We start from the raw sequence: 14,645 nt of genomic DNA, 5'->3' as shown, positions 1-14,645 counted from the left end.
ACTGTGGTCTAAACCACTGAGCCTAGGACTTGCCGATCAGAAGGTTGGCAGTTCGAATCCCCGCAATGGGGTGAGCTCCCGTTGCTCGGTCCCAGCTCCTGCCAACCTAGCAGTTCGAAAGCACGTCAAAGTGCAAGTAGATAAATAGGTACCGCTCCGGCGGGTAGGTCAATGGCGTTTCTGTGCGCTGCTCTGGTTCGCCAGAAGCGGCTTAGTCATGCTGGCCACATGACCCGGAAGCTGCACGCCGGCTCCCTCGGCCAGTAAAGTGAGATGAGCGCCACAACCCCAGAGTCATCCACGACCGGACCTAACGGTCAGGGGTCCCTTTACCTTTACCTATGCAGTGCTTTTTTTCTTTTTAAAAAATGTTTAGGGGTACTCATATTGAAATACTGATTCTCATTGAGGCCAAACTTAGATTCACAAAATGTTTAGGGGTATGCGTACCCTCTTGTCCCCCCAGAAAAAAGCACTGGTCCTATGTATTTTGGATGCCAGGTGAAGACGGTTCCCCCCCCCCCCATCATTTTAATCTGTGACTAGGAGAACCCTTGACTTGGTCTTTTATGTAATTGCTGTATGTATTTTTGTGTCTGCTGTTTTTATATTATTGCTGATAGCTTATAGTTTTAGGTAAGCTTCCTCTGTCTTCATATAGAAAGGCAGGAAATAAATGCTTAAAATGACAAGATGTTGATGTTCAGAATCTCAGTTTCCCCAGCCAAAGGATGCTTCCATTATCTCCTCTTGGCATGCTTTGGCCTGTTCATTCTGCAGAGCAGCTGCAGTAACGTTGCCATACACAAAACAGATTTGAATACAGTGCAAAGTCTCCTGTTGCTTAAAATGCCTTCTTGCTTTTCCTTTCCAAATACAGGGGCCTCTAGTACGATGGCTGAAAGTAAATTTCAGTGAAGCTTTCATTGCGTGGATTCATGTGAAAGCGCTGAGAGTCTTCGTTGAATCAGTTTTGAGGTATTTTTCTTTATAGATGAGCTATTGCTCCATTCCTTCAAGAATCACTAGCATTCCACATGTTTGGTCTGTGGTATCTTGGTAGCTGCGCTCTCTTGCACAGACAACAGGATTATCTGAATCAAATTACTGTTTACGCATTAACTAGGAACAAGGCCAATTTACTAAAGCAATCAGACAAGCAGTGAGATTATTTTAATATTAAATTTTCGTGATATTCCAGATACTTCCATGATCCACAAGGCAGAGAGGTGGTCTTCAAATCTCCCCCTTTTCCTTCAGTCTGATATGCTACTTTGTTTCTGCTGTTATTCTGGATGTCTGATGTTCTAAAGGGCATCCCTGGAACATATTTGGGGAGGCAGACAGTAGCACAGTGGGCTGCAGAAGGGATGAAAATTCCGCTCCCTCACCTTTTCACTAATGGGAGCCTCCACTGGAGCAAAGTGCCTTCTTTCAGCAGAGGGACATGACATATATCAAACTGGTTGCTGCTGCTCGCAAGAGCTAGAGGCAATGTAGTGCAGTAAGGAGATTCGCAATAAAATGCTATAACAGTTTTATGACAGCTGATTCTTAAACTGAGATAGCAAATGCAGGAAATTTGATTTCATACATACATAGATTTTCCACAGTTCTAATCATGCTGAAGGTGGCTTACAACATGAAAAAATATCATAAGTATTCATAAACAATAAAGAAAAAGTTAAAAAATACACAACCAAACTGAACAATTTCCACATTAATCACAACAAGATCTGAAATACAGATACCAAACAACAACAGCAACCCTCCCCAGCAAAACCCCCCAAACAACACCCCAGCCCAAGAGTCTGTTCAGCAGCCTCAGCTTCTGTAGCCAGAGTCAGGCCCCTGCCATCCCAGGCCAGGTGGAGAAGCCTGCAAGGCAAGGAGCAGGTCTTCCAGAACTCACAGCCAATATGGTCCAAAGATGATTCCAAAACCTTTGAATAAGACAAGTATTCCAAAATAAGAGAGTTATCACTTTCAGATACCTGTTTTATCCTTCTGCCTGTTAATTAGGCTTGGAGCACAAAGAGTGAACAGGTGCTTACTCAGAAACTTTTTAAATGTTTGTTTTTTATTGACATTTGTCACGGCCACCCAGGATGGGTCCCAGCTCACAAGAGACCTCACTCCGTTGCGGTTTATTTACAGGAAAAGTTTATTGAAGATTTCTGCTTCTCATACAGTTCAGCATTGTGGCCGTACGTCTGTCACGTTAGACCGCTGAAGTCCCCTCTGACTCCTCCCCTCTTCCACACCAACTTAATAGCCTGGCTCTAGACCACCTCTTCCTCTCCTTTCTTTTCCGCAGGGTCTTCCTGCCCCCCTGGGTTCCCTCTCTCCGTGACTCGCCTGAGGCTGAATCCTCTGCCGCCTCTTCCCCCCTCCTTCTGGCTTTGGGGCCGGGCTCCTCCCCTGAGCTCTCTCCACTTCCGCGCGCCTCTACGTTTGAACTTGGCGCGCGTACGTTGCTCCTGACCTTTCTTTCGACCGCTACACCACCCTTTGTTCTGCTCTCCACCCTTTCCGGCTGAACACCTTGCTCCAACCCCCTTTCTCTGTTCTCTCCTAATCCTGCTCCCTCCGAGAGGCTGACGACTCCACCCCCTTTACTCCGTTCCAGCTGAGACGCCTCTTGCTGCGTCTGTCTTCCACTGGGCTCCTCTCCGCTTCTCCCTTCTCCTCCCTTTTGCTTGATTAAGGTAACCCCCTTTTGAGAATCCTCTGACTCGCTGCTCAGACTCGTGGATTCCCTTAGAATTCCGTCATCTTCTTCCTCATCCTTCTGCCCCTCCTCCCACTCGCTCTCCGTCTCCTCTGTCATCTCCTCCTCTCTCCCAGAAACCCTGACATCCATCCCCCCCTCGAAGCCCCCCCTTCCCCCCTCCCGCTCGCCGGGTGCAGGTTGAGGAAAACGTGGTTCTTCCGGGGTCGGTTCAGGATACAGGTTGTCCACTTCAACGTTCTCCTCTGGCAGCTCCGTATATGTGTGTTCGAACTCGGGTTCCCCACCCAAAGACATCACAGTCTCTTCCTCCATCACTGTTTCTCCTGGCGCTGCCTGCCAAGGACCTACCATCCATCTCTGACTCCATGCCTCCCTTGGCTGATCCACCCACCAACAAGGGCCTGTCTCCTCCCCCCCCCAGTCTCGGATCCCTGGTCGGGCTTGTTTCGGGCGTATGGCCCTCGGGCGAGGAGAAACCCTCGAACGTGCTGTCCGACAAAGTGGGCGTGAAAAGCCAATCATCAAAATACTCCTCGGGCATGGGCTTGTGCGGAAAAAGTGCATGGAACTCCTCCTTCAACAGGGGTTCGTCCAACGCGTAACCCGGCACCCAGCTATTGGCAGAGGCCGGAGTGCCTTCCCTGGCGAGAAAATATTCAACTCCCTCCTCCCCCCATCTCGAGTCCAGTATCTCTGTGACCTCGTTAAGAGGTTCTGGTCTTGGCGATTCCCCCCTCTCAGGCGCCCTCCTACGTGGCTCTGGGGGTGCTCCTGACTCTTGAAACCTGTGTGGGGTTTTGTAGGGAGTGAGCACCGACCTATGAAAGACCGGGTGCACCCTGGAACCCTCCGGAAGGGCTAGACGAAAAGCCACCGGATTGATCTTAGCCTCAACTTGATATGGCCCTAGCTGCCTGTGTCCTAACTTCTTCTTGGCCAATGACCTGGCCGGCATCGCGTGGGCTGCTAACCACACCCAGTCCCCAACCTGGATGTCCTCTCCCGCCCTCCTGTGCTTATCGGCCTGCACCTTATACGCCTGTTTTGCCAGCTCCAAATGTCTCCGCAGCTCCTCATGCACCTCTTGCAACTCCGCTGCAAACTGGTCGGCATCTTGAGGCCCCCCCCCTCCTGGTGCCGCAAATCTCGGGAAGGTCCTGGGATGACGGCCATTGTTCGCGAAGAAAGGCGTCACCCCGGTGGATGCGTGTTTCGTGTTGTTGTAGGCGAATTCAGCCATCGGCAGATAGTCCACCCACGCCGCAGGTCGCTGGTTGGCGTAGCACCGCAGGTACTGCTGCATGATCGCGTTGACCCTCTCCGCTTGACCGTTGGTTTGTGGATGCCTCGCCGATGTCAGGTTGATTTTGACGTGCAAGATGCCCAGAAGCTTTCGCCAGAAAGTGGAAACAAACTGGCGCCCCCTGTCGGACAAGACGGACTGCGGAAGTCCATGCACTCTGAAGACGTGATCGATGAAGAGCTTTGCGGTCTGTTCTGCCGTCGCCACCTTGGCACAAGGGATGAAGTGCGCCATCTTGGTGAACAAGTCCACCACCACTAACACCGCCGTCTTACCTCTGGAGCTGGGCAGGTCTGTAACAAAGTCCAACGCTACCCTCTCCCACGGTTGCTGCGGTGTCTCCAGCGGTTCTAGCAATCCCGCCTGCTTCTGGTGCACTGGTTTGGACCTCTGGCAGATATCACACCTGGCGACGTAGTCCGCCACCTCTCCTCTCATCTGGGGCCACCAAAAGTCTCTAGCCACCAACTCCATCGTCTTCTCTTTGCCGAAATGGCCTGCACTAGGGGCGTCATGCAATTGTTGCAGAACCTTGGCTCGAAGCTCGTCGGTGGGCACGTAAAGGGCACCCTTACGAGTCAAAAGTCCATCTTGCAATTGAAACTCATCGTTGTCTCGCGACCCTCCGCGTAGCTCCTCCATCTTAGACTGTGCAAACTGATCCCTTTGCAACGCGCGTCGCACCGCGTCCAGGTCGACTGCGATGGTAGCGCACGTCCACGCCTGCGGTGCGAAAATGTGCTTTGCTGCGATTGGAGCTGCTTCCTCCAAGTATTGCGGCTTTCGGGATAGCGCGTCTGCAATAACATTGGAGTCTCCTGGGATGTATTCTATTTTGAAGTCGAAGTCCGCGAAGAACTCCGCCCAGCGCATGTGTCGCTGGGTCTGCAACTTAGCCGTCCGCCAATACTCTAAGTTCTTGTGATCCGTGCGGACCTGCACCGTGTGCTTGGCTCCTATCAAGAAGTGTCGCCACGCTTTGAAAGCTGCATGAATGGCCAACAACTCCCTGTCCCATATGGTATAATTGCGCTCCGTCTTGCTGAGCTTCCGGGAGTAGAACGCACCCGGTCTCCAGTTGCCTTGTGAATCCTCTTGCAAAAGAACGGCCCCAACCGCTCTGTCTGACGCATCGGTCTCTACCCGCATGGGTCTGCCGGGATTCACGTGGAGCAGCTGCTCTTCGGAGGCGAAAAGACCCTTAAGCGTCCGGAAGGACCGCTCCGCTTGTTCGGTCCAGACGAACTTCTTCTTCTTGGAACTGAGGGTGTCAGTGATAGCCGCCGTCGCGTTCGCAAAGCCTTTAATAAACTTGCGGTAAAAATTGGCAAAGCCGATGAACCTCTGGACCTCTTTCCGATTTCGAGGGCTTTTCCAGTCCAACAGCGCTTGAACCTTAGCCCTGTCCATGGCCAGTCCCTCGTCGGACAACTTGTAGCCAAGGAAATCAACCTCTCTGACATCAAACTGGCATTTTTCCAACTTGGCGTACAGCCTGTGTTCCTTCAGCCTCTGCAGGACCTCCCTCACGTCCTTATCGTGATCCTCCGGCGATTCCGAGAAAATCAGGATATCGTCGAGAAAGCAGACACACTTTTTGTAGAGGAGACCTGCTAGCACGTGGTGCATAAATGCTTGAAAAACGTGGCTGCCATTTTGGAGGCCGAAAGGCATGACTCTGTATTCGTATGTGCCCAGAGGGGTGAACATGGCGGTCTTCCACTCATCTCCTTTCCGGATGCGGATGAGATTGTAAGCTCCACGTAGGTCCAGCTTGGTGAAAATCTTGCCCCTCCTGACGGTCGCTAAAAGGTCGTCAATCTTGGGCATGGGGAAAGCTTTGGGCTTAGTCAAGCTGTTTATGAACCTGTAATCCACTATAAGCCTTTTTTGGGGCGTGTCTTTCTTCTTCACAAAGAAAACAGGGCTGCCTCCCGCTGCTTTAGATTCCTGGATGAAACCGCGCTTGAGGTTATGGTCTATGAACTCCCGAAGCTCTTGCATTTCGTCCTCCGACATGGAGTACAGCTTGGCAGCAGGCAGTTGCGCCCCTGGCACTAAATCAATCGCGCAGTCGTAAGGTCTGTGAGGCGGCAACTTGTCAGCTTCCTTCTCACAGAAAACCTCCAAGAAGTCCTGGTACTTGTGAGGCACTGTTTGCACCATACCCAGATGCAACTGCTGCTCGGCTTCTCCTCCCTGATCGGTCTGAAAGCAATGCTGAGCACAATACGATGAACAAAAGGTGATCTGCCGCTGATACCACGCAACCGCGGGACTGTGCCTCTCCAGCCAACTCATGCCTAACACGATGGGCGTGTCCGATAAGTGGGTGACATTGAAACTAATAAGTTCTCGATGGTTGCCAATCTGCATCAGCATGGGAGGGGTTTGCTGCACCACTTGCCCCCCCAGCAACTTCCTGCCGTCTACCGTGACCACGTTCAGAGGCGTCGTTGCAGGCAGGAGCGCCATGTTGTGCTGCTTAACGAACTGCAGTCCCACGAAGTCGGCGTTGCTTCCCGAATCGATCGTTATTGGAACCTCGAGGAGTCTCCCATCAGGCAGCTGGAGTGTTGCTGTGAGCAGAACTGCCGGTTTGGGAGGCAAAGGGTCCACGCTCTGCGGCGATGCTGGGGGCTTGTCTACAGATCCGCCTGGCTGAGCCCCAGGAGCTCTGCTTCCAGCCAGGCACTGTCGTTTCCCTGAAGTCGCTCCCCTGGTTGCACCTCTGCTGTCACAGTTGCCAGTGCCGCAGTGTGCTTCTGGAGCCTCTGGGGGCACTCTTTCGCCATATGGTGCGCACTGTCACAGATGTAACACTTCCTGGTTCCTCTAGGAGGCTTCGCTTTGGCTGCACCAGGGACAGGGCTCTGGGATGGCTTCTGAGCCCTAGCACCACCAATCTCCATTGGCTCCTCGCTGTCCTTCCCCATTGGCGAGGGGTGCGCACGGCTGAAATCCCTGTGCACAAAAGGGAGAGTCCTCGCTTGCGCACGCGCTTGGGGCCCGTCCTCCTCGTGCCACGGACGTCCCTCATGTCGAATTCCAATAGCTAAAGCCCGTTGCACCACGTCTTCTAGGGTCTGGGGTCTGTCCCCCCTAGCGATCTCATCCTTGATGGGGGGGCTCAATCCCTCCCAAAAAAGATCTCTGACCGGTTTACTGTCCTTTGGCCAATCTAAGGCGGTGAGCAATGCAAAAAATTTAGAGTGGTATTGGCGCACAGTCGCTTTCCCCTGCCTCAGCCCGTGCATTTGACGGCGCGCAATGTCCACATCCACAGAGGATTGAAAACAGGAATCCATCGCTTTGATGAACGCAGTTGAATTGCGACGGGCCGGTCCATCTTCGCGCCACAGATTGCGTAGCCAAGCCCTGGCCTCCCCATGCAGGTGCGAAACAATGAACCCCACTTTCTCCTCCTCATCTTTAAAATCGTGACGGAGTAAATGCAGTGCATACACGACGTCCGCTCTGAAATTGGGATAGTCTTGCAAGTTGCCATTAAAATGCGGAACCAGGGCACCCCCCCGCCGTCCAAGCGCAATGCCCTCCGCTCTGGATCCTGGGGCCCCCGCCCTGTCCGCGTGTTCCCACCTTGCCTGCAAATCCTGGCACGTCTTCTCCAAGTCGTCATTCTTCTTCTGCGAAGCAATGACTGCCGATGTGAGAGCGGTAACCTGATCCCGCAGTGCAACCAGCTGCTCCTCAGCGCTCATGGCTGCTCCCGTTCGTGAGCTTCGCAAAAAAAAATTTTTTTGCTTTCAGAGAGGGGACTTACTGTCACGGCCACCCAGGATGGGTCCCAGCTCACAAGAGACCTCACTCCGTTGCGGTTTATTTACAGGAAAAGTTTATTGAAGATTTCTGCTTCTCATACAGTTCAGCATTGTGGCCGTACGTCTGTCACGTTAGACCGCTGAAGTCCCCTCTGACTCCTCCCCTCTTCCACACCAACTTAATAGCCTGGCTCTAGACCACCTCTTCCTCTCCTTTCTTTTCCGCAGGGTCTTCCTGCCCCCCTGGGTTCCCTCTCTCCGTGACTCGCCTGAGGCTGAATCCTCTGCCGCCTCTTCCCCCCTCCTTCTGGCTTTGGGGCCGGGCTCCTCCCCTGAGCTCTCTCCACTTCCGCGCGCCTCTACGTTTGAACTTGGCGCGCGTACGTTGCTCCTGACCTTTCTTTCGACCGCTACACCACCCTTTGTTCTGCTCTCCACCCTTTCCGGCTGAACACCATGCTCCAACCCCCTTTCTCTGTTCTCTCCTAATCCTGCTCCCTCCGAGAGGCTGACGACTCCACCCCCTTTACTCCGTCCCAGCTGAGACGCCTCTTGCTGCGTCTGTCTTCCACTGGGCTCCTCTCCGCTTCTCCCTTCTCCTCCCTTTTGCTTGATTAAGGTAACCCCCTTTTGAGAATCCTCTGACTCGCTGCTCAGACTCGTGGATTCCCTTAGAATTCCGTCATCTTCTTCCTCATCCTTCTGCCCCTCCTCCCACTCGCTCTCCGTCTCCTCTGTCATCTCCTCCTCTCTCCCAGAAACCCTGACAACATTTTTTCTAAACAATACAGAAAGTAACAACTGGTACAGAGACTCTTGGATTTCATTAACGGCAGAGCTCAACATCCAATATACTATTGCTGCCCCTTCGTAATAGTATATTTCCAAAATAACTGGCAGGAGTGGTGACAACTGCATTCCAGAAGTCTCAGAACTGAAGCACATCCCCAACAGCTCTTAAAATTACTTTGCTCCTCTAGGTATGGTTTGCCAGTGAACTTCCAGGCTATGCTCCTTCAGCCCAACAAGAAAACAATGAAGAAATTGAGAGAGGTTTTGTATGACTTGTACAAGCACCTTGACAGCAGCGCAGCAGCAATCATTGATGTAAGTAACTCGCATTTTTACGACGTCCACCTACAATTCAAATTGTTGAAGTTGCGTTGACTGAGAATTTTCTTACACCAAGGAGACACTATCTGGCTCAGCCACATCTACCAGCATGGGAGCTGGTGCTGATTGGACAGTTTATAAGTTTGCCCTGATATTGGTAAAGTAGAAACCTGGTTGATTTGTAGTCCTAGGTCCTGCTAGAAGGGATGGCCCTGTGCAAACTACTAAAACAGTAATCACAATGTCTTGAGTGCTACAATGACAGATTTGGAACAATCATCTCCCATTCAGCATCACTTGGTGCCATGGAGACTCTGTTGATAGAGGCAGATGATGTCATTTATCAATCTTTGCGGAGCTAGTGGGAGTGGTTGAGAATCTCATTAAATTCTGAAGTTTCCCAGCTATCACTTGTGTTGTGTAGAAGTGGAGAAAATCTTGAAATCTTGCTTGTCAAGCATATGTTCTGTCACAAAGCTATGACCCTTCCCCAGTGGGAAGGAAATTTTAAAATGTACCAAAAAGATAAAATTCAGGTGGTTTTTGTCTGAGTCTGAGCAATAGTACTTGCACGTGTTTAAAGAAAATATGTGGCCATTAACTCTCCTGCTAAACTCTTAGTTGTTGAGTTAAAAAAAATAAACTTGTCTTTTATAGGCAACTATGGATATTCCAGGTTTGAACCTCAGTCAGCAAGAATACTACCCCTATGTGTACTACAAGATAGACTGCAACTTGCTCGAATTTAAGTAGATTACTTCTGACCCTGACCATCCTCCCATAATATTGGTGTCCAAGAAGAAAAGGTTGAAGAATGGTGATGCTCCTAACTCTCTCCTGTAAACCTGTTGCCTGCTTGCTCCCTCCCTCGCGTAGGAGAATAATCCCCATAGTGGTCCATCTCTTTGACATTTTCTTTTAAAAGAGAAATGTAAGTATCGCTTTTAAATTGATCAGGTCTGTAAATGTATATTGAGAGAATCAGAGTGTATTTATAAATAGTCCTTATTTAAAAAAAAGTTTTTAAAGGGTCATTCCTCTTTCGTACCGTGGTCTGCATCAATTCCATTGACTATCCTCCGGGAAGAACTTGTTTACAAAGGAAGATTGTGGGGAGAAAACTTAATGCCATTTTGTTCACTGTGTTTCATAGATATAAAACTTGTAAACATTGTTATTGAATTGTGATGTAAAATATGTGGAGATTGATATTCAGTCTGTGCTTTCTGAATGTTTTAAACTTATGCACAGGAAACATTCACAGGAGAAAAATAAAAGCACCTGTACTACTGTATTGACTGCTTTGTCTCACTCTGGTATGACTTTGTCAAAAGCTGGTAGGAAGCATTTTGAGAGGTGAGATTCATACGCTGGGTGCTAAAGCAAGCAAATAGATTTGTGGTGGCCATAAATGAAGCCAATCAATAATGAGCAATCGCTGGAAGGAATTGGCGGGGCTGGCAAGGGAAGAATAGATGAAGACCTACAGGACACTAATCAATAAGAGTATCTTCATTGCTGGGCCCAAGTAAATAGTGAAATATGATGGGTCTTTTTAAAGAGCTGGTTGATTCTAACATGCATTTTGGTATTACGAAGAATAATCTTATCATATTTATCGGTCAGATCCAATTCTTTATTTCTGTCGCTTGAATATTTTAAAACTTTTTGGAGCTTCTGCACTACCACCACACTTTTGTTTCTGGAACACCAGAGGGCACCCTTGTGCCACTTTCAAACAAACAATATTACAGTAAATGCAACAACAGGTATTGGCAAAATATTAAAATGAGAACTTGAAAGAGAGCTTCAGTATTAAACTGGTTTCTTCTAATAGAAGTGTGTTAGGAAAACAGCGTGATATTTTTTAAGTGCCAGGAATAAGCCAGACTTCCATTACCTTGTTCTGCAGATTCTACACACCTTTCTTTTCTACCTTGAGCTATAGTAGAAGATTGCAGGTCAAACGCTACAGTGAACCCACTGTATCCAGTTGTGTTCCTCCACTCGCTGAATGCTGTTTGATCCTGCAGAGCCTTAAGCAGAACAGAGAACAAAGCTATCCAGCAATTTCCTCTCCTTTGGAGAGCCAGCGTGGTGTAGTGGTTAAGAGCAGTGGACTCGTAATCTGGTGAACCGGGTTCGTGTCCCTGCTCCTCCACATGCAGCTGCTGGGTGACCTTGGGCCAGTCACACTTCTCTGAAGTCTCTCAGCCCCACTCACCTCACAGAGTGTTTGTTGTGGGGGAGGAAGGGAAAGGAGAATGTTAGCCGCTTTGAGACTCCTTAGGGTAGTGATAAAGCGGGATATCAAATCCAAACTCTTCTTCTTCTGTGCCACCCCAAATTTGTGGAACACTTTGGAATAATGTGGGCCGTGTCACAGCAGTTGCAGGAAGGAGGGAGGACCACCCAAGATCACCCTCCATCCCTTTTCCACTGACAGAAGGCTCCACTGAATCAAATAACTTTCCAGCAGCTTCTGGGGTGCCAGTTGGATGCAGCTTGAGGTCAACATGTAGCCTAGCTCAAAACTGGCCTTTTGAAAATAATGCAGCCTCTCAGTGCTGTTTGAATTGTGCTGCAAAATGCCAGGACCCAGCTTCCAGAAAGTTCAACCTGTTGCCAGAACTGCTGCTTACATAATCTGATGGATACAGAACACAACCTACAGTTACTCCTCTTTATTTTAGAGAACACAATTCATTAAAACAACAAAGCATCACTAAACAACAGTTGATAGCAGCATCAACCGAGTCTCTTCCAAACACCTAACACCTGTCTTTACATATATATTTTTTTAAAAGATTGTTATAAAAACAATAAACAGCAACATGAACATTTTACTAGGGAATATGTGAGAGGGATACAGGAAACAGGAGAATCGGAAAAATATTAAGAAGTATGTTGAAAATCACATAAAAAAATACAATTAAACGCAGTTCTAATAATTATTATTGGAATGGGTCCTTTAAGAGGATCTGACCAGTTTCTTTAATATAACATCTGAAGAAGAAGTGTTGATTGACTATTATTTCATTATCATCTCTCAGCAAGCCTGGAGGTAGTGGGTATGACATATTTCATGGAGTCAAATGCTACTTGATTCACGTCTGCCACAAATTGTGTATAGGTGGAGCCTGAATATGTTCTGGTATATTTGTGAAAACAATAAAATCACACCATGTGTCTATACATGCATCTCACCTATGTTGTCTATTTATACGTCTTAGCTTATGGGCAAGTTTTTCCAATAATGCTGTAAGCTGCGCTTGGTGCCATGCCTCTTGATAATTATTTTCATGCCCTAGCTATGGTTATTCTGGCTGCACTGAGCAAATGGCTTATCAAGTCCTTTTTCATTACATGCAAGTTTTGGTATGTGAACAAATTTAGAAAGGCAAACGGGGGTGTCATTTGAACATCTTGTTTAGCATCTACAGTTACCTTACAGGTATTAATTTACTCAAAACACAAAGCCTTTCTATCTGCTGCAATACATTCAAAAACATTTTGCATGTTATAGATATAAGAGGCTTCTGTAATGAAGACAGCGTTGTTAGACCTACACAGCATGTGAATTGATCGCATTACTAGAACTAATGGACTCTTGAAAATGCTAAAAGCAACCTTTGAACTGGCACAGACTACATCCTTAGGAGTATATTGTTGCAAAGAAAAAATAGATTTTGCTCATGCAAGCTGATAATTGCCCAATTAAGCAAAGCAAGAAGGTTGAAGTGTGACTTGTCTGGTGCTCTTGTAGGGATTGGGTTATGATAAACAAATCTCCCCCAGCGGAAGTGAAATACCGTATTTCCCCAATTTTGGGGGACACAGATTTACGAAGATGTGGAAAGATGACCCCTGTGTATAAAACGACTCCCGTTTTTTAACATTATTTTAGAGTAAAAAAACCAAACAGTCATACACAGAAAAGTACAGTAATTCAAACAAGATGTAGAGTACAACCCCACCCCCAATACAATCCACACCCGGGGGGTGGAAATGTACAGAGGCTATGAAAGTATCTTTCATTTCCCATTACATTTGGGCAACACAGGCACTTAAAGAGGTTTTCACTGCTTAAGCATCTCTCCTATTGGTTGAAATATGTTGATGGTAGTTAAACATGTTTCCTGCATTATTGTGCTTTTTCATGCAGGTGACCTGACATTTCTTTGTTGCCAGCACAATGGTTCAGGAAGCATGCTTTTCTACCATCCATGTTGCTCAGCTTAAAATGTGTTGCAAAAAATGTCTATAAAAACTAAATCTGAAATACCACGTAGTAGTCTCTTTGCTATAACTTGATTTTTTGAGAGTCTACATTGGGCCTCAGGATTTGGGGATGTGTAGTGTCCACTTCAAGGGACATGACTTTAAAATTGTCTATGGTCTTGGACCAGTTAATTCTTTTTCTGCTTCTTGTAGCAATAGCTGTGCTAGGTGGTGTATGATTTTTTTTAATTGAAAAAAGATTGAACTTCTGGATTCTAGCCTTCCAGTAACTTATCTGCTAATCATCTCTGCTTCTTTCGAATGCCTCCTCCTATTGTCACTTTCAGACTGTCCCACTCACTCTCCAGGTGAGCTGCCAAGATCTAAGAACAATGAATGTTCTTCACAGACATGGACCACCAGAATGAGGCTTGCAAATCACTGGTGGTCTACGGTCCACAGTTTGGGAACCCCTGGGTTGGACAACAAAAATTTGCTGGGGCAACTCCCATTGAAGACTGAAAAGTCTCCTTCAAGCAGAGACCATCTTGCTAGCAGATACTCCCATCTGTTCCTATGTCTTGTAAGTGATTAAATAGACATATGGGTTTTATACATATATATATTGAAGGCTTCTCACTTAGAAGGAAGCAGGTTTGCCTCTCATGCTCCTGCGCTTCCTTTCCATTTTTTAACAAATCCCAATTTCTTCCACACCACATGCCTCTCAACAAACAACACCTATCACTTTCACAGAGGTTACTGTTTAGAATTTTTGCCTGTTGCTAAGCAACACTTTCTTCCACACAGACCGGTTTCCATGTGCTAGTAGATGTGAATGCTCTCTTATCAAATAATGAAGTCTCCTCAGAGTCTGCAGTGCTTAACCTGGCTATACCGTTCTGAACTGCAGTAGCAGGCTTATTTTTTTTACCAGCTGCAGGCAGTTTCTGTTTTTTATATTTATTTTAAAAATTTATATGCCTACCTCCTTGCTAGTACCTCAAAGCCACTACTAACAGCAATGGTAAAACACACAAAATAGTAGAATAATAGAAAACCAAAAGCAGCAAATAAAATCAGCTGGCTATGGGGAAAAAAAAACCTTATTTCCAGTTCAAAGGTGGGGGGGGGGACTAGATAATGTAAAAGTGCCATTAATACGCCACCTTTCAAATTACAACAGTTCTATGGACTTCACTGCAGTGGATGAATCATTCATTTTGGCCTGTGTAAAATGTGACTGGCGTAACTTGGGAATGCAGGAAACTGTGGCCCTTTAGATGATTATGCTACTTATTACCAAGAAAAAATGTTAATTGCGTTCTAAACAATCGACTCAAAAGTGATTTACACGTTAGGTAATTAAAGAGTTAAATACATAAAAACAACAGATACATTTAAAACAAGACTAAAACCTTAACAAGTGGGTAATCGTGGTAATGACCCATTTATCCAACTGGGAAAGCCCATCGGAGCAAAAATGTCTTCA

General features: G+C 47.4%; 1 protein-coding gene across 2 annotated transcripts in view; it reads left to right on the top strand.

The window, feature by feature from the left end:
• The window catches only part of ATP6V1C1 (ATPase H+ transporting V1 subunit C1), a 38,158-nt gene extending 27,932 nt beyond the window's left edge, over positions 1–10,226 (top strand). For both annotated transcript variants that reach the window (XM_081918883.1, XM_081918884.1), the window contains exons 11-13: positions 881–978; positions 8,800–8,926; positions 9,590–10,226. In XM_081918883.1, the coding sequence (XP_081775009.1) occupies positions 881–978; positions 8,800–8,926; positions 9,590–9,685 (321 nt within the window). In that variant the 3' untranslated portion in view covers positions 9,686–10,226. The remainder of the gene's footprint in view (positions 1–880; positions 979–8,799; positions 8,927–9,589) is intronic.
• Positions 10,227–14,645: the final 4,419 nt, after the last annotated feature.

The sequence above is a fragment of the Podarcis melisellensis genome, assembly GCF_964234715.1.
Source record: "Podarcis melisellensis genome assembly, chromosome: 7".
In the NCBI taxonomy this organism is placed as follows: domain Eukaryota; kingdom Metazoa; phylum Chordata; class Lepidosauria; order Squamata; family Lacertidae; genus Podarcis; species Podarcis melisellensis.
The sequence above is the reverse complement of the archived record's forward strand: the minus strand, read 5'-3'. Positions and strand labels throughout refer to the sequence as shown.